The sequence below is a fragment of the Phymastichus coffea genome, unplaced genomic scaffold, assembly GCF_024137745.1.
Source record: "Phymastichus coffea isolate CEN01 unplaced genomic scaffold, Cenicafe_Pcof_1.1 PCOF00135, whole genome shotgun sequence".
Taxonomy (NCBI): domain Eukaryota; kingdom Metazoa; phylum Arthropoda; class Insecta; order Hymenoptera; family Eulophidae; genus Phymastichus; species Phymastichus coffea.
In genome coordinates this window covers 522,285-542,138 of record NW_026706946.1, presented here as the reverse complement: position 1 = coordinate 542,138, position 19,854 = coordinate 522,285, and the positions used below count along the sequence as shown (strand labels likewise).

General features: G+C 36.8%; 1 protein-coding gene across 17 annotated transcripts in view; it reads right to left on the bottom strand.

The window, feature by feature from the left end:
- LOC131671771 (cell adhesion molecule Dscam2) overlaps positions 1-19,854 on the bottom strand; it is a 53,896-nt gene that overhangs the window by 1,633 nt on the left and 32,409 nt on the right. For 6 of the 17 annotated variants that reach the window (XM_058948472.1, XM_058948462.1, XM_058948465.1 and 3 more), the window contains exons 13-28: positions 8,361-8,480; positions 8,121-8,294; positions 7,664-7,960; positions 6,727-7,088; positions 6,249-6,620; positions 5,965-6,151; positions 5,604-5,891; positions 5,245-5,514; positions 4,942-5,173; positions 4,694-4,870; positions 4,454-4,620; positions 3,271-3,534; positions 2,902-3,069; positions 2,098-2,250; positions 1,093-1,289; positions 273-633 (exon numbers count right to left, since the gene is read on the bottom strand). In XM_058948472.1, the coding sequence (XP_058804455.1) occupies positions 273-633; positions 1,093-1,289; positions 2,098-2,250; positions 2,902-3,069; positions 3,271-3,534; positions 4,454-4,620; positions 4,694-4,870; positions 4,942-5,173; positions 5,245-5,514; positions 5,604-5,891; positions 5,965-6,151; positions 6,249-6,620; positions 6,727-7,088; positions 7,664-7,960; positions 8,121-8,294; positions 8,361-8,480 (3,789 nt within the window). Of the gene's footprint in view, positions 1-272; positions 634-1,092; positions 1,290-2,097; positions 2,251-2,901; positions 3,070-3,270; positions 3,535-3,578; positions 3,747-4,453; positions 4,621-4,693; positions 4,871-4,941; positions 5,174-5,244; positions 5,515-5,603; positions 5,892-5,964; positions 6,152-6,248; positions 6,621-6,726; positions 7,089-7,663; positions 7,961-8,120; positions 8,295-8,360; positions 8,481-11,620; positions 11,909-13,587; positions 13,879-17,877; positions 18,172-19,854 lie in introns of all 17 variants that reach the window. The other 11 variants (XM_058948474.1, XM_058948479.1, XM_058948471.1 and 8 more) reach the window with 8 other exon arrangements.

Sequence of the window (19,854 nt, the reverse complement as noted above, 5' to 3'; positions counted from 1 at the left end):
TTAATCAATTAAACTAAACGTGAACAAAAACAAAAAAAAAAAAAAAAACAAATAAAGTTATTATCCGAATGTTAAAATCTTCAAGGTGTTGAAGTTACACATCAAACCACTCCGACGTTAATAGATTACACTCGAGAATGGAATTCCGTCAAATCACAAAGTATAAAAACTCCATTCAAAATACCCGAAGGGGGAGTATCGTACGCCATGATTAAAAAATTGCATTCATCGAAATGAGAAAAAGCCGTCTGTAATTCAACCACCCAACTAACCTCCGTAATTGCGAATTAGTTGGTCGCGATCATCCTGATCGTTGATATCCGTACTCTCCTTACTGTCGTTGAAACTCGAGTTACTCTGGTCATGATTTCGGGGTGGCGGTGGTGGTGGTTCAGGCGAGCTTGAAACGGGCAAGTTTCTCAATGAGCCAACCGAGCGACGACCGACGGAATTCCGTGAACCATAGTGGTCGTACGGAGCACCATATTGACCGTATTGTGAACCATATTGATCGTCTTCAGTGCCACAATTTGCTGGATCGTCGTATTCCGGTGTGAATATGTTCGTGTTGCCACCTGTGCTTCCACCTTGTGATGGTACTCGTGAGTAACGCCCACCGTTGGCTTGTCGTGGCTGTAGTGAATTGTTTAATTAATTGACGATCAATATAAAATCATACTCCATAATTTCGAGATAGGATTCTCATTAATAGAAGAGAATTATAATACCCAAATAATTAACTCAAGCGAACTGCCTGAGTAGCTCATTGGACAAATTAAGATAAATTTGTGGATTTATTCTCAAATCAAGTCAGAAAATCATCGGAGCGTGAGAAAATATTTAATACGATTATTTTTTTAAATTAGTATGCAATAAAATATTTGTTAATGGCGCTCACAACCTATAGTTTATAAAAATCTACAGCTGTTTTTTGCAATGGCTCATAATAATTAAAGCATAAAATTAAAGCTATATTACTGCTCGTTTTATAATGACTTCATTTCAAAAAATGCAAACTTTTGTTATCTTGTTTATTAAAAATTTTTTGTATTAAAAAAAATGAACAGATCGTTAATAAACATAATAACTAACCATGCTTTGGGATCCAGATCGACTGTGCGCCGTGGATGCGTTGTTCGGATGGCCGACCGTAGGGCCCATAGTACCTGAGTGACCATTGACGGGATGTGGGAATGTCTGGAATTGCATTGCTTTGCTTGGGTCCATTTCTTCCCGGAAACCCAGCAAATGGAAAGTCGCGTACGGGCAGATCTCATCCTCCATACCTGCTTTAACGCGAAATAATTCGTATATTTAATCTATCTCTCGATTTATCATAAGTATTAATACTTATTATTTCGTATTTTATTGTTAATGTGAAATCGGTTAAAATGCTGGTATGAGTTAATGTACACTAAGCGTCTTTTTTTTGGCTGACAATCATGCAAAAAATAACATACAATTCCTACAATTCTATAAGCATGCGATCTCCATTTTTTCTCTTTTGTTTCAGACTTACGGGCTCTGCGTGTGGTAGCCTCATACTCGACGAGGATTATAATAACTCACTCTATTTCTGTTTGTTAGTTTCATTGGGTGAGGTAGAGATTGAGATTATTAAACGTTGTTTACTTATCTTTATTACAGTCGACTATATTATATTTTAATAAGCTTTTGCGTTTGTATGTTGTTGATTCAAAGATGTTTTTGACTACCTCTACTATACACAAGTTTTTTATGCAATATTTATTTTAAATGTCTACCTCCTGTCATGAACAACTACTAATTCATTTCCACGATTTTCTACGACGAAAATATACTGAGTCGTAATACATTTTATTGAAATTATTGTTCAATTTCTCAAGCTCAAAAGGAAAATTTGAATGAAAATATGTTTTAGTTAAAAACTTGTGTTCGAAAAATACAATTAATTTGAGCATGAGTACGACGCAGCATCTTATTATAAAAAAAATTTGTTTTTTTTGAGTCTACATTTTGATAAGAAAAATTCTGAATCGCTACCTCCACTCCAGTCATCACTCATACTTTTTCACCATCGCACCCTTCTCACACATCCACTGCCAATCATGAACAAACCTCGTTGTGATAGCTGTTCAATACTGCCATGTCCAGGTGGTGGTGGAGGGCATCGCTTGTTGGGTGCATAATGGCTCAGTTCTTCGTACATGTGCAGCCTCCTTGGATCCCAGGTCGCATGAAGATGACTTCTTACCGAGCCGTTCCTACCTGCTTTTCAACAATACACACACAGCTACAAACGATTTCATCCCTTTTGCTTTTTTACTGTACAAGTTATATGTCAGCGTCGTCAGCGTCTTGTTGTTGTAGTATTCCCGCGCCTTTTCCTGCATTTCTCGCACGCAACTTTCACTCGAACTACGTAAAGCGTTTGATTATAATACATTGAGGAGTTTTGGTAAATTGCAAATTTATTTTGATTATATTCATGAAAGTGATAGAAAAATTGACACGGACAAAGTTTAGGCATGCGGCTATATATACGATGTACATTAACTGGTTGATCTCCATATAGACATAACTGAAAGAAGGAGGGTTTGTCGAAGGGTCATAATATACAAAAGTGATAAATACAAACTGACAGTGCAAGGGAGAGGCATGAGAAAAATTATGAACAAAATATTGAATGAATGATGAATGGTAGCAACGTAAAAATTAGCGTCTGTAAAGCGTATGTCGAGTATAATATGGTCAATAAGATTTTCACATTGATATAAATAGGCAATAATAGTAATAGTGTTGGTGATTAAAGACATGCCGTAACAATTATTTACGTACGTTGAAGATCCAATAAGATTTTTGTTCAGTTTCGTTGTTGCTTTATACTTTCTGTAACTGTCGTTTTTCGAGAATTTCACTTACTTATCACTGTCCCTCGCTTGATGCGATCGCAAGTGTTGTAGTTCGAGCCTGGCACTGGTGGTAGTTTACGGTTGGGTGGTGCAATATAGCCTAGTTCGTCTCTCAAGTCTGGTCTTCTCTTATCTAAGGTTGCTCCGATTGGTCCAGTCTGTTGATATACTACATCATCTGGAAAGTGAATTAATTGATAAAAATATTGGAATGATACGTTAAAAAAATACAATATTTTATTTTAAATTTGAATTGTAGTTTCACATTTTTTTTCTTCGTATCTCAAATGCAATTTTTTATAAAAGCGTAACAAAAACGAGCATAGTGATACAAGAAAGAAATGTTGTTTAGGACTCTGTTTAGATATTCGTTCAGTACATTGGCCTTCGTAATATTTCTCATCAGAAGACGAAATGCCGCGAAGTCTGGTTTGTTCAGGGCCACGTGTACGTCTTGATAAAGCAACGCAGATGACGACGATACCGACGATGATCACCACAACAGTTGCCATTACTGGTACAATCACATTAGGTTCGAGCCAATTTGGAATCCACGGGAAAAGCTTCCTTACGTCGGCATCTTTTGTGATATCTTTTTCCATATCGCCAGAGCCACCACTTAGAATTGGCGGCGCGATAGTACCTATATACGAGAGAGAATTGTAAAGTAATTTTGATTTTACGCACCTTTCTCGTCGTCGTGACCTTTCCCCTTGAGGACGCAGATCACGATGACGGCCACAATTATGACGAGAACCGCCGCAACGACGGGCACCACCAGATTAAGGTTGGCCATGAATATTTTCATCGGGTCGTCGCTGCTGTCCGGAAGTTCGCGGGCCGGCGCAATGGTGCCTAGAACATATGCCCGCGAATAGTACTTGGCTGATTTCTTAATCTTTGCTTTTTGGTTCTTTAAAAACTTATGCTTTTTTGACTTGGAAGTGCTTGATATTCAATGTCCTTTCTTTCACAAGATAATAGCTTTTTCATTTTTTTATTCCTATCTTAAAAGTTTAGGTATACTTAATAACGTTTTATATTTTATTTATAACAATAAATTATGATAAACTTGAAAATTATTTTCGAGCAAAGTTAAATATTTTTTATGACTATATGTTTACATTATAAATGTACATCATAATTCGAATAACTTTTTCTATTTTTTACGCTAGAGATTTATTTGCGTTTTATTGCTATGTAAATGTAAATATATAAAAGAATTTATTGATAAAATAATTCATATAATTTATGTCAAAATTATTATGATATATACAATGCTATTTCAAATGTACAATCAAATGAAATACACGATAAAACTTTGAATGCTTTGTAAGAAAATAGCAATTGATCGATGATTCAATTTTATTAGCCATTGGCGATTAGTGAAGTGGAACATTGAATTTGAGACTTTCCAAGTCAAAGTGAATTTAATAGCTTGATAGCGTACAATGATTAACGGAAAGATACAAAAAGGGAGATTTTCGTTTGTTTATTTTGTACATGAGCCACCATTGACGCCGACCGTGCGATATCTATCGATATTTTTTTAATTCACTTACTTCCGGTGACAGTGAGAGTGGCAAATTCATACTCTGCTACAGCAAAGCCAGCATTATTGTGCGCTGTGACTCTAAGGTGGTACCAATTGGCTGGATCCAGATCCATTACCACAAAGTTACCGCCTGGCTTCACGCTGTTCGATACTTGAATCCATTCTTGAGTGTGTCTAATTGAAAAAAAAGATTCATTTTTATACATCCACGTTTTGTTTAGTAATTAACGAAAAAAAATGCTGTTACTTTTTCTTGTACTCGACCACGAAGTGGAGCATAGGACATCCACCGTCAGACCAAGCGTGAAGATGCAACGTGATACTCTTAGTAGATACTTCGATGAATCTCGCTGCCTCGGGAATTATGGGTTTCGAGCCCTTTGTGCGTGAGTTTAAGATATCTGACGGCTCTCCCATGCCGATCCTTTAAAAATAAATAATTGATTACCCATCTATCCACATATAAACGTTAAGTCTGAATTATCTGAAACTAACGTATTGTAGGCAGTGACGTAGAGCTGATATCGGGTACCGCACCACAGATTCTCCAAGGTGTATTTGGAAGCAGTGTGGCTTATCTGTACGGTTTCCCAGTCGCCGAATTCTGGTTTATAGTGAATGGTATAACCGTGAATCGGAGCAGTATCAGTCGCGTGAGGACGTAGCTTCATCGTCAATGAATTTGTAGTAGTAGCAGTTAAAGTCACTTGCGGCGAATGTGGTGGTGCTGCGATTACACACTCAGTTATTAGAAATTTGTAAAAATCAGTTACTGATACTTGAGTTTAGATGATATACCGTGAACGACGAGATTATGTGTAACGGTGTCATGACCGAAAGTATTCTCGACGTAGCATGAGTATTCCGCTGCATCGGCACGATCAACTTCTTTGATGAACAACGAGCCTTCCGGCAATTGACGCAAACGATCTGTAGGAGTCAGTTTAATTCCACGTACTTTCCAGGTTACTTCTGGAGCAGGTACACCGACAGCCAAACATGGTAGTTTCACGTCTTCTTTGTAAGTGGCTACGAATTTGTCGTCGAAAGATGCGATTTTTGCTGGCACTATGATTTGAAAATAAAAAAGTTACCAAGAGTTTGATGAACGGTAAATTTCAATAATTAACAAATCAAATCAATGAAAAATAGCTTACCACTAGCACTTGGAGCTAGAGTAACTATCTTTGACGGCTGACCTTCACCGATGTTTGTACTGGCCGTCACCCAAAAATCGTATTTGCGTTTCTCATCTAGTCCAGACATCTCGTGAGTCAATTGTGTAGGCGCTATCTTTTGGCTGATTGGTTGTTCGGTATTGTTGGCTCGTGTGTAAACTGTGTACTGCGATATTACTCCGTTCGGCTGTATCGGTGGTCGCCATGACACGAGAATTGAATCGGCAGACATTACTAGAGCTTTGATGGCTGTAGGTGCTTCGGGAGCTGCAATGGCAACGTAATTTTTTAAGTACTATTAATTTATTCTGAGAGAAAAATAATTAGAACTGAATCACACCATCTTGTTCGGTCTGGCAATGGATAGGAGCAGACTTGACACCGTCACCACCGGAAGTAAAAGCAAGGATTTGCATGCTGTAATTGGTGAACTTTTTCAGGCCGTGAAGAATAGTCTCACTGGATGAAGTAATTTTGGTATCTTTGGTATTTTCATCGTGCCATGATTCAGATGGTCCATAGATGATCTAAAATCACAGTGGACATATAGTAAATGTTTCCAGCAACTAAGTTTGCTACAGTTACTCAAAGAAAATCATTTGATAAAATAATCCCTTGACTCACCTTGTAACCAGTGATGACACCATTAGCAGCAGAAAGAGGCGGTGATGACCAGGTAACTCTGATAGTCTGGCTAGTTAATGTAGTGCAAGTAGTATCGTGAGGTGGTTGTTCAGGTACCCCTTCAGCAGTATGAGCACGTCGTTCTTCACTCATGGGACCCGAGCCAACTTTATTGAATGCCTGTACGACTACACTGTACTGAGTGTAAGTCTTGAGATTCATGATCTGCAAGTGATGTTCCTTGCCGTCTTCCTTAGAGAACTCGACGGTTTCGAACATGAAGGGTTTCTCCGATGTAGCTAAACGATAACCTACGTAATAGCCAAGAATCTCGCCGTTCCAGTCGTCGCGTGGTGGTGGCTTCCATGATACCTGATTAAATGAAGTAAAATGAGTATTTAGATTTTATTAAAACGTAATTAAAATTGAATTTCGCTTTTTAGCGCCAAGTTCAAACGATTCTATAAACAAGCGATACCTTAAGGGTATGTTGATCCAAAGCGTCAACACGAACATTACTTGGTGGACCAGAAGGTGCTTCTTCGGCTGTGATGATGGTCACAGTATCCGAAGGTTCCGATTTGCCAATCTCGTTTTCGGCCACAATTCTTATGTGGTATGTGGTGGCAGGTCTGAGATTGAAGACACCGGCAACGTTTTGCTGTGACACAGGTACGACCACTTTATCGATATCGGTTTCCCATGATCCCTTGCTAATCTTGTACTCGATAGTGTAACGCTTGATTGGGCTGTTACCGTCGTAGGGTGCTGCCCAAGAAAGCTGTACTGAACGGCCTGATTTATCCAAGACTTTCAATCCATAGGGCACTTCTGGCACCTCTGTAATTTCAAATTTTAGTTTAATTATAAACAATTTTTTTCGAAATATTAACTATGTGCACTATAATATTTTGTTATATGTCTAATAATTGCACCTTTTTTGAATTGGTCAGAATTTCTAATCTACAATAGTATTTTTACAACCAGGCTAACAAAATTTATTTGAAAAATATTGTTGATAAGATTTATTGAAGCACAACTTTCATGAAATTTCTAAGTCGGTTATAGGCTTTTACAAGAGCTTTTACTGACATCCGTAGCAGATTAGAGTATAAATAATATACTAGGTTATTTACACTAGTCACCGTAACCAATAAAGTGATTCTACACTGAGAATAAACCTCAAGTCTGTGTAAAAATATCTGATAGTGTAACCTGTTACTTTGGCGTGTTCAAATTACTAAAAAAAACTCAACACGTGAACAGAAAAAGATGAAAGCTTCTGAAAATATATATAATAAGCCGTGGTATATGGTTAAATAGCTTCAAGTTGCATGTATTAAAGTTTCGAATGTAAAATCTGTGAGTAGTTTTCAAATATTGAACGAATAATAATATCTTTAATAAAAACAAACCTTGAACGATCATATTGATGCTGGTATCGTCACTGCCAAAAGCATTTGTAGCAACGCAAGTGAACAGAGCAGAATCGCTTCTTTCAGTACGTTTAATGCTTAAGTCAGACTTGACACCGTTGTTGGAGATTTCCTCGCGAATGGTATACCGAGAGTCGCTCTTCGGGTCGAGTCGTTTGTTGTTCATGTTCCAGAGAATACCGATTGGTTTCTCACCCTGAGCTTCACATTGTAAAACAGCAGGTTCGCCACGACGAGCTGTTTGATTGCGCAGCTTTATGTCGAAGTGGGGTGGAGCTATAAAATACATATAAGTGAACAAAGCATGTTGAATTTTATTTGTATTCATGAATTATCGGATAAGTAATAAATTTTAAGAGCAGATTAAAATTCATATTTTTAATTAACTTATTTCAATAGATTTTTACAAGATTATAAACATTTGTAGCTTATCCACCTTGAACGGAAATCAGGATAACAGCAGAAAGTCCAGATCCAATGCCATTGACGGCTTCGCAAAGGTAGTAGCCCTCATTGGTCTTCTGAATGTTATTAATCATAAGGGTGCCATCCTCGACGCTAATGTCTGGATTACTCAGTTTCAAATCGGTGTAGTCGCCAGGCGCATCCCCTAAGATAAGCAAATGGCACTTTATTATAAACATTCTATTAACCATTTTTCTTTTTGTCAACTTACCAACAGCCTTCTTCCATGTAACTTGAGGCTTGGGAAAACCGTCGGCTTTGCACTCAACGCGCGCATCCGAGCCTTGAGCGAAAGCTTTGTCAGTAGGCTCGAGAATCCAACGCGGTGGTACTGCAGCATCATAGAAAATTAGTTAGAACCATCGCTACGTTCTCTTAAATGATTCTGATTTTTTTTGGCACTACTATGCACTGTTTTACGAGAGAGTTTTATATTAACTTTATCCAGGTGATGGTATGAGATTAAAGATTATTTGATTTTTCTTAATATGAAGTTTATTATTTTTTATACGTTCAGCGAAACGTGGATAAAGTGGAGCTTATATGCTTTACGGTTCGTCTGCTTTATGTTATTTTTTACATTTAATAATTAATAGAAGCGACTGTTTCATAAACGAACTATTTACTGCAACTATTGAACTTTGTTGGAGGTAGACGAATCGTAACTAATGTTTCGTCGCATGCAAATACGAAACAACTCTCTTGTAAAAACATTCGAAATGCTTCAGATACTACTTTTGTGATTATTTCTTTTCAGATCATAATTTCAAAGATTTTTCTAAAATTTATAAATATCATGAAATTGTTATAAGCATAAGTTCTTTCGTTAAAAGAAGTAATTTTAAGAATATTTTACTACAAATATAGATTCTTATATCACAATAATCTATTAACAAACTTAACAATTAAAAATGCTATGTCAATATTACTCTTTCTGCTAAAATGTATAATGAATAAAGATTTTTATTTGTTTTCTATAGCATTGACTAATTGAAAAATCATATCTGATGATAAGCAAACTACTATAACTTTTTTTCTTTTTCTAGATAAAAAGTAAAATATCAGTTTTTAAATGCTTCAATTTCGTGGTGCCTTATTGTCATTGATTTTTTTTTCAAAAAGTATAATACTTTTCCACGCTATATCTGAAGCATCGTCGTTTAAGCGTGATATATAATTATAGAGTGACTCGCATGGCTTGATAAATCGCAAAATATTACATGCATTTTAATGAATATATCGCGATCACGCGATCCACATGCCTGAAATCGCGCTCAAGCGACTACCATATATATGAACGTGCAGGATATCTAAATCTACATCTAGAAAAAAACGTAACGGGATGGATGGGATTATTGGGATTAAGAATTAAAAAATACTATAAGGATAGGGATATGAGAGACAGAGTGAGACAGAGACAGAGACGGAATGTTGTTGTTTCAAAGTGAATTGACTCCGCGCTGATGTATACCCAAGGGATCGCACGATGGAAGACAATTGAATCGCCGAAACTGAGATAAGCGTCACAATTAATAATAACAATAAGATAGAAGGGGTCACGGGGATAATCAGAACATTTGATGAAAATGTTTTGGCGCTCTACTGACAGGCAATATGACAAGCTCACATGATTTGAGATGCGCTGCTCGTTGATGCAAGCGACGAATGGATTTTGTCGACGAAGCGAACAGTATGGTGTTTTGTTGCTTTTTGGGAAGTTTCAACATTTTTTCCTGGTTCTCAAAAAATTCAACAGGTCTCGGATCAAACATAAGCCGGTTTTTCCAGCGCTTACACGACATTGAACTCAACCAAAACAAACATAACGGTCCAGCCGGAAGTAGAAGAAACAAATGGATAGATAATAGAAAAAGAAGAAGAAGTAGGTATAAGCAGTTAATTAACACCCGGATGGTTGCAGCAAAGAAGCAATATAGTTATATTCTAAAGCGCCGGTTACGTGTCGTCTAACCGTAAACCCTGAGAGTGGCGCGATGAGAGTCAGCGCCAACATAAGGGTTGCTTGCGGTACAAGTATATTTTCCGGCATGCCTCGGCTCGACCGGATCGATCAGCAGTATACTCGATCGTGGACCCAACCGAGTGATCCTTATACCCTCGAGAGCTTCCGTAAGTAATTGGTTCTCGTGGGTCCAGTTAAAACTTATCGGCTGATCACCAACCAACGTTGTACACACCAGTTGAGCCGTCTGCCCGGCGTATATCTGCTGATCGCCAAAGTCGAAAGGAGTGATCCGGGGATGTACTGCAACCGTCTCGTCACATTGTGATTTTCTTTCACTTTCTTCGAGGATTTTTGATTGATTTTTAGATGCCTTTTTTCATTTAACAACTTTTATTCGTGTACTGTTTAGTCATGAGATGTTGATTTCAGTGTGAAGTATAGGGACGAAAAAATTTCTTTTTTGAAAAGGGATTTGGTGACGAAAGGTTTCGTCGTGAAAAAAGTTTGGAAAATACATGATTTGACTCGTGGTCCCAAAAAACTAAAGACGAAATAAATTGTACTAAGACATTTATCAATTGGTGGTCAATTACTGCAAGTCACCAATACATAAAATAAAGGGATTCATTACTTTGCAGCCGAAAGCACAGTAGATGCTAATTATTATGCAAAGACTTTCCTCGAAATTATCTTTCAATGATTTTGTTCATAAGTTACATAATGGTGTCGAAACGATGCAAAAGCCATATTGAAAATTGGTGTTGTGATTAACGATTTTGCTCGGAGGATGTGTGTGAAAGTGATAATGACTATCAAGAAATTGTGATACAGACTTTGGCAATTTGCTTGAGATCGTTATCACAATGGTACGATGTAAATTATATAACCGAATGGATAAAGTTGTAAAAATATTTTGTTTTCGAATTTTAAGTAATAAAAAACATTGTTCATTTTAAATTCGCTAATTATTAAATTGGTTTGATCAATCAATTTCAAAATAGACGATGTCAAGTGTAAGGGCAATTGCATCGTCCGAAACTCGACCAGTTACCCGTACCATTAACCCTCAAATGTGCCCTGTGGCTAACCCGACCGGCGGAGCTTTCAGCAACGCACGCGTATTCGCCGGCATGCTCGCCTTTAGCCGATGTGATACTCAGCGTTGAGACTCTTTCACCCATCGAGGTAACCCTGATATCTTCCCCCGTTTCCAGGTGCCTGCCATTGAACAACCATCGCAAACTCAAAGGTGTATCACCCTTGATGACGGCACAGTGCACGAGTACAAGGTCACCTTGGTTGGTGCTTTCGTGGAACGTGAACGGTTGTAGGTGGGGCGCGACTGTAACACCGAAATTATTTAGAGTCAACTCGGATTGAAAGGAAAAACGACTGACAAAAAATAAAAATTGGAGACGGATTCTTTTTGCATGCTGCGAACGACGACGACGATTATGATGACGACGGTAATGAAATTTTGGACTGAGAAAATAATGAAAGAGAACCGTTGACAATGAGCTCAGCGGAAAGCTCGCGACGACCAGCGGCGTTTTCGGCGGTGCACGTGTAGGTACCAGCGTGTGTGGCTTCAACTGAGCCAATGCTCAGGATCGCGCCACGTTCACCCAAATCCAGAATTGAAACACCCGAGTGTGGAGAGATTGGCTGACCATTAAGAGTCCAACGAAGTTTTAATGGACGATCGCCTTCAACTACCGCGCACGGAGCTGTCACCACTTGGCCAGAATTCAGTGGACTATCGCCAAGAGAGAACGGTAGCAGCTTTGGTAGCACTGCAATTATTTTGTGATGGATTGTCAAGTAAAAGTCCCATCTACTGACTTTTTAAGCTCAGAAATTTTTAATATTCAAGTAGTAATGAACACTTTCAAAATAAACCAAGGATTATGGATAGCTACCCGCAGTGAAGTATTACGAAAATGTACAAAAGATATGTTAAAAGTTTCGTATATAAAATTAAAAAAATCATTTTGAACAAAAGCATAAATGAAGAAACAAAGTTACCTTTTTTTAACAACTAAATAAGAGGTATTAAGAAGAAATTTTTTACAAATAAAATATTTGTTCGAGGTTATTCTTCAAATTACACAACTTTACCTTCAGTTTTGAAAGACATCTTCATTTCTTATTTCGTCAATAAATGACAAATATGATATTGCATTATTGCAGAAATTTTGGTCACCAGTTCAAGTCAGTGTCAGTAGAAAAGACATTTACTTTAAAGTTAGCGTATACTCGATTGGAGTCAATTAAAAAGGTAACGTAGAGTACAGAGGACGTGATATTCGTCATAGGATTATCTACAGATGCACTAAATAGTCAAACTGTCAAATAATACCGTTGACGTCAAGTACGGCACTACGTGATGCCGAACCAGCGACGTTGGAAGCAATGCAGGTATATTCTCCAGCATGTTCTGCTTTGACACTTTCTATATTCAATTGTTTGCCGCGTTTTCCCGAGTCTGATATCACTATTCCTTCGTTATTCGCACTCATCGGTTGATTGCCAAACATCCATTGAATTTCTAGCGGAAGATCGCCTTTAGCGACGTTGCATATCACGGATGCACTGTCGCCAGCGTTGACTGGTTCATCACCAAAGGTAAACAGGCCGATTTGAGGAGCGACTATTTTCGAAAATCGGGAATACCAAGTGAATTTCATGAATACAGTTATCGTACGCAATCGACATTTTTTATGTGATGAATTGACTATATACTTCATCTATCACCTACACCAGCATTATTATATTTTATTCATACGCTTTGATCATTGTGTCATATAAGATTTTTATAGCATATGAAGAAAGGCACTTAGAGTGTAAAAATAAAGATGATAAAAGATTGGATGGAAAAAGGTATTTTGAAAATTGAGGTTTTGATACGATAACACAGAACATCCGTCTACTGTTAAAGGTGAATACCATTTACGTCAAGTATTGCTGATCGTGTAGTCGAGCCAGCATTATTGGAAGCAATACAAGTGTACTCTCCAACGTGTTCAGCTCTGACACTTTCAATATTCAACTGTTTCCCGCGTTTTCCTGAACTCGATACGATTACGCCTTCAAGTTTATCATCAATTGGGTGTTGGCCAAACATCCAGTTGATTTCTAGCGGGAAGTCACCTTTAGCAGCGGTACAAAGTACTGAGACCGTGTCACCCGCATTTACCGGTTCATCGCCAAAAGTGAAAACGCCGATTTGTGGAGCAACTGTATTATTCAAAATAGGGTATTACAAATAATGAATTAATCGATCTATAACATGAAAATTGTAAATATCCTGATAATTAGTAAGGCCGGCGAAGAGATATAAATATTTAGATGATTCTGAAGATTTCTCTTGACTCTATCAGATGTAATAGGTTAAAGAGGAATTTTAATGATAAGTAAGATTTCAAAAGAGGATTTAATTTACAAAAATTGGACTTGGCACAGCTGCTAATACCGTTAACATCAAGAACTGCTGATCGGCTTGTCGATCCAGCAATATTAGAAGCAACGCAGACATATTCTCCAGCATGTTCGGCTTTGACATTGTCAAGATTCAACTGTCCGCCCCGTTTTCCTGACTTTGACATTGTAATACCTTTTACTTTGTCATCTATTGAGTGACTACCAAACATCCAGTTAATATCTAATGGAAGGTCGCCTTTAACAACGTTGCACAAAATTGATACCGAGTCACCAGCATTTACCGGTTCGTCACCAAATGTGAATTGGCCAATTTGTGGAGCAACTATTGAAATAAAAGTATGCATGAAAAAATTTTTATTTGAAACATAGAAACTAGATTTTAAGTGCCGCTTTAAAAATAATGTTTTAATATGTAGATCCTGTATTCGGTACCGACAGTTTTGAGCTTGGATAATGATTTCTAAGTCGTATTGCGATGGTAATACCATGAAATGATTCTTTTGAAAATTAAAAAGCTAATCCAGATAACGATTCTTGATACAACACCGCGATGGATTTTTCTTTCTTATTTTTAAGTTTTCAATATCATTAACGTCGAATACTGCCGATCGACTCGTTGTTTCCATTTTTCGTTAATGTAATGTTATTGTGTTTATCGTCTATTAGTTCATTCTGAAACATCCAACTTATCTTCATCAGAAAATCTCCTTTGGTACTACGCAACTTCCAGAGGCAACACATCGTCTGAATTTACTGGCTCGTCACCGGAGATAAATGCTCCAATTTGTGAAGCAATTAGGCAAATGAAAAACAAAATATATTTCACTTTTCAAGTCTTTAAGAAAAAATAAAAAATATTTGTAAATTATCGTCTGATATTATTTGTGCCTTAATATTCTGGAAGATCACAGCAAGAAAAGATGGTAAAGGAATGGTAGGAGAACTATCAAATAGATAAAAAACATCTTTTTAATTTAAATAAAATGATACCATTAACTTCAAGCATAGCAGTGCGGGTCGTTGAACCAGCAATATTAGAAGCTATGCAGGTATATTCCCCAGCATGTTCTGCTTTAACATTCTCGATATTCAATATCTTGCCACGTTTTCCAACATTTGCGATAATAATCCCTTCTTGTTTTGCACTTATAATATTATTTTGAAAAGTCCAACTGATCTCCATCGGAAAATCCCCCTTTGAGACCGAACAAGTTACGGACGCACTATCGCCAGCATTCAAGGGTTCTTCTCCAAAAGTGAATGCTCCGATTTGTGGAGCAACTGTTATTACAAAAATAAACAGCAGTTTTGTCAGTAAATTTTCAACATAAGTATAATTGCCGAATTAATATTTGACTATAATCAAACGATTTAATGGGTATTTGTTAGAAGAGTAATATAAACATTTATAGATCAAACAAGTCCACTAGAACGTCTGAGCTATTGATACCTATTGACTTCTAGCACAATAGTGAATTTTGGCGAGCCAGCAATGTTTGAAACTTCGCAGGTATACTCTTCAGCGTGTATAGCTCTAACACTTTCAATATTCAACTGTTTTCCGCGTTTTATAAATACTGAACTTGATACGATTACGCCTTCAAGTTTATATCAATAGGTTATTGACCAAACATCCTCATTTTTAGCGGGAAATTACCTTAGCATCGTGCAAAGTACTAAAACCGTGTCACCTACATTTACCTTTTCATCACCAAAAGTTAAAATTCCGATTTGCGAAGCAACTATCGTACATATCACACAAACGTTTTGTCAAGTGAGTTACAAGTATTTAGTGTGAATGAAGAGTCAATGTATATGATGTTGTGACAGAAGCAAGGGATACCAAGTCGTATACCGAATCAAGGAAAACCAATATGTTTAAATTAAATTCTACGTAAATGTTTTCCTACTTTAAAGGTACCATTAACGGCAAGTAAATTTGATCAAGTGGTCGTCCCAACAAGATTCGAAGCAATGCAAATGTATTCATTCACCAGCGTGTTTTACCATTACCGATTCGATCATCAACTGTTTTGCGTACTTATTAACATCTAACATTACTAAGTTAATTTTACTTCTTTCAATAAATTCTCCTGGAAGAGCTACGATATTTTTAGTAGGGTATTATTTTTGGTAACGGCGCACTGGACCGACGCCATATCATATGGGGTAACGAGTTCCACACTAAAGGAGAATGGGGCTATCCGAGAAACAACTATAAAGGTGACCAATCAGAGTTTTGGAATATTGCTTGAAAGTATAATAAAAGCCCTATGTAATTTTATGTCCTACGAAGGTTATAAAGGAATAAATTGATTAATAGATGAAAAAGCACACAATATTAACAATAACATTGTTTAGTGGACAATATTTTGTACCGTTAATAGCTAATACTGCACTTCGATTTACAGATCCCGCATTATTACTCGCAACGCAAGTATATGTTCCAACATGATCAGCGGATGCAGAGTCGATATTAAGTACCGACAGTTTCTTTGTGGTTCTTAGTATCATTATACCCAGATGATTTTCTGATGAAATTTTTTCGTCGTTAAAGAGCCATTCGAGTTCAATGGGCTCGTCGCCTTTATGTACACTACACATAGAGGACACCTGTTCTCCCCAATTCGCCGTCTCGTCTCCGAAGGTGATTGGAGCTATTTGTGGTTGTACTGTAAATTACATGATGTTTGATGGAATTTCTAATCAAAAGTAATTTTGATAGTTAATGTTCCAAATATTGAGTAAAAATATTTCAACGCGATTATTGAAATTGAATAAACCATTTTATTTAAAGGAATGCAGAGGCACAGAGGAAGTATACGGGATTTTAGAAATGTACGTTCAATCCAAATTACATGCTCGATTCTAAAATGTACCATTGACAGCGAGTAAAGCTGATCGAGTTGTAGATCCTGCCAAATTAGATGCAATGCATGTGTATTCTCCGGCATGTCTACCGTTCACGAATTCAATCATCAATTGTTTTCCGCGTTTGCCAGTTTCCGAAATTATAATATCTTCGCTAGAGATAAGTGGGTTTCCTTGGAACATGAATGCTATCTCTAGCGGTAAATCTCCTTTCATAATGACGCATTGAATCGAAGCTGTGTCACCGGCATTCAAAGGCTCTTCACCGAATGAAAACATTCCAATTTGGGGAGCGACTGGAGTCAAAAAAATAAATAAATAAAACCGCCATAACATGATTTTTGATCAAGGATCAAATGATTTGTGATTTAAAAAAATGGGGACGTGCCAAATAAAAAAAATAATTTTTTTTTCAAAGGTGTATACCGTTAACTGTTAGTATAGCACTGCAACTCGAGAAGCCGACAACGTTGCTGGCTATATAAGCATATTCACCAGCATGATGTCCAGACACTGAATTGACGGATTATAACGAATTCTTTTTCGTGTTTGACGTCTCATAACGCCTGAATGATTACTCGGCGTTATTTTTTCACCTTCAAATGTTCAGATAATCTTAATAGGAGTGTCACCTTTTATGATATTACAAACTGCGCTAACCTGGTCATCCCAATTAGCCGGCTCTTCGCTAATTGTGAAGGGAGCTATCTGTGGTGAAACTGTAATGGGAGATCCTAATTTTTTAGTTTTTCAATCCAATTTCAAAACTAATTTACATTAAATTTTTTGTCGTTATACAAGTTTTAGATTTCATCTTCAAGGTAATTATGAAGGATGTAAATAATAAAAAAATTGTACAATAAAAATACATTCTTTCCAGTCATTCTATATACAAAAAATATATCTAAATTGTAATGATAGCAAGTGTAGAGATATAATCATAGCACTAAAACAAGAATTATGTGAAAAGTGCATTTAAATACAGATAAATCACGTTTCTATGTCCATATATACCATTCACTGATAACCGTGTACTAAGATGTGAGCTTCCCGCCTGGTTACTAGCGATACAAGTGTAATTGCCGGCATGGTCAGCAGTTACGGAATCAATGCTTAATAAGGAAATCATTTTTCCACTTTTCGATATCATTATTCCGTCATGAGATTTAGAACTTATCGGATGCCCATCTATCGTCCAATGTATTTTCACTGGACGATCGCCTTTTAACACACTGCATACGAGTGAAACCTGTTCGCCCCAGTTCACTGGCTGTCCTTCCTCGATCGCAAAAGGAGCTATTTGTGGTGGTACTGTAATTTGGGTGTATGAGTATACTGGAATTGGTAAAAATTGAATACAATTCAAAATACAAAGAAATGTCTATCAAAGCCATGAGAGTCTTGTAGCAGTCACAAACAAATCAACATTGTCTGAAATACATAGAAATACCATTGACAGCAAGAACAGCTGAGCGTGAAACTGATCCAGCAACATTTGACGCAATACAAGTGTATTCTCCAGCATGTAGTGCTTCAACAGCTTCTATGATCATTTGTTTCGCGCGCTTTCCTGAATCTGATACTGTAATTCCATTTTTTCCCGATTCTATAGGATTTTCATTGAACATCACTTCGATCGAAAGGGGAGAGTCTCCCTTAATGACTGCGCAAGTTATTGTCGTCATGTCACCCGCATTTAAAGGTTCCTCGCCAAATGTAAAACCTACACCTATTTGTGGAGAGACTACAAAATTAAAATTTTTTTATTGCTTGGACAAAGAAATACTTTGGATTAAGATACAAAAATATATAATGAATTAAATCGTCCACCATCTATTGTGGAAGAAACTGTTTAGGATTCTGTCAAGGAAACAAGATTAAAAATTAGTGAAGGCTAAAAACTTGGATATTGCTAGATTGTTTTGTTATATTCAGTATAGCATTAACTGCTAACCTAGTACTGCAAGTTATAAATCCAATAGAATGACTCATAATGTAAATGTATTCGCTAGTATGATATTCGAATACTGAGTTAATGTTAGTAACGAATGGTTTTTGTCGTGGCTAGCCTGGATGAGTAGTAGGCGTAATTTTTTATTTTAAACATTGTACGGTATATCGACTGATAAGTCACCTTTCATGATATTTTATATAACACTAACTTGATTACTCATATCCCCTAGTTTTTCACTTATTATAAAAGGAGCAATTTATGGTGAAACTGTAATCCGAGAATTAACTATTTGTTAAGATGCACAAGACGTTATTTAATTGAATTGTATTTATTATTTAATTGTATAAAGCAATTATTGAAGTTCATTTCTAGTAAAACATCGCACGGAGCCTCGAGGTTTATTTACAAATAATGACTTGGTAACAGAGGATGCATAGGAATAATAGAAAAGAATAAAAGTATTGTTATTATTAATTAATAGTATGGTGATTAAACATTGTTTCTGCATTTATGTACCATTAACCGATAATCGTAAATGTAGATGATCGCTTCCTGCTTGATTGGTCGCCGTACAAGTAAAATTCCCAGCGTGGTCGGCGGTTACTGAATCGATACTTAAAACAGAAATCATTTTGCCGGTTTTCGATATTGTGAAACCGTCAAGACTTTTTAGACTTATTGGACTGTCGTTCATGGTCCAATGAATTTTAATCGGTCGATCGCCTTTTAACACGCTACAAATAAACGAAACTTGTTCACCCCAGTTGACGGGCCCCTCTTCAATGGCAAAAGGAGCGATTTGTGGTGGAACTGTAAAGTATGGATGTTAGAACGTTAAACTAAGCTTTAAAATACATTTTGACTAAGGCAAAAATTATTTAGTAAATTCCTGAGAGTGTAAAAAAGCCATACGAGTCTCGTACATCAACTACTTTTGAACCAATGTAATTTTAGATTAATTTGTACCGTTAACAGCTAACATAGCTGTACGAGAAACAGAACCAGCTACATTGGATGCAACACACGTGTATTCTCCAGAATGTTGCGCTTCGACAGTTTCAATTGTCAACTGTTTCGATCTCTTACTTGAATCTGACACAGTAACACCATTCATACGTGATTCAATGGGATTCCCTTTGAACATTAGTTCAATGAAAACAGGGGAATCTCCTTTTATCACGGAGCATGTGATTGTTGCCATGTCACCAGCATTTAAAGGTTCTTCGCCAAAAGTAAATCCTACACCTATCTGTGGAGCAACTAAAGAACAACGAAAGTTCAGTTAGAAATTAAAAAATATTTGAACCCAATCACGTTCATTAATCAAAAACCAAAAATAATATTACATTTTGTAGTTAGCGCGTAATTTTTGGTCTCACCCACAATCAACGATTTAATAAGAAGAATGTAGTAGGATTTGGCACAAGTTAGAGAATTTTGGAGAAAGGAAAAAAAAATTAATGGTCCAGCAAT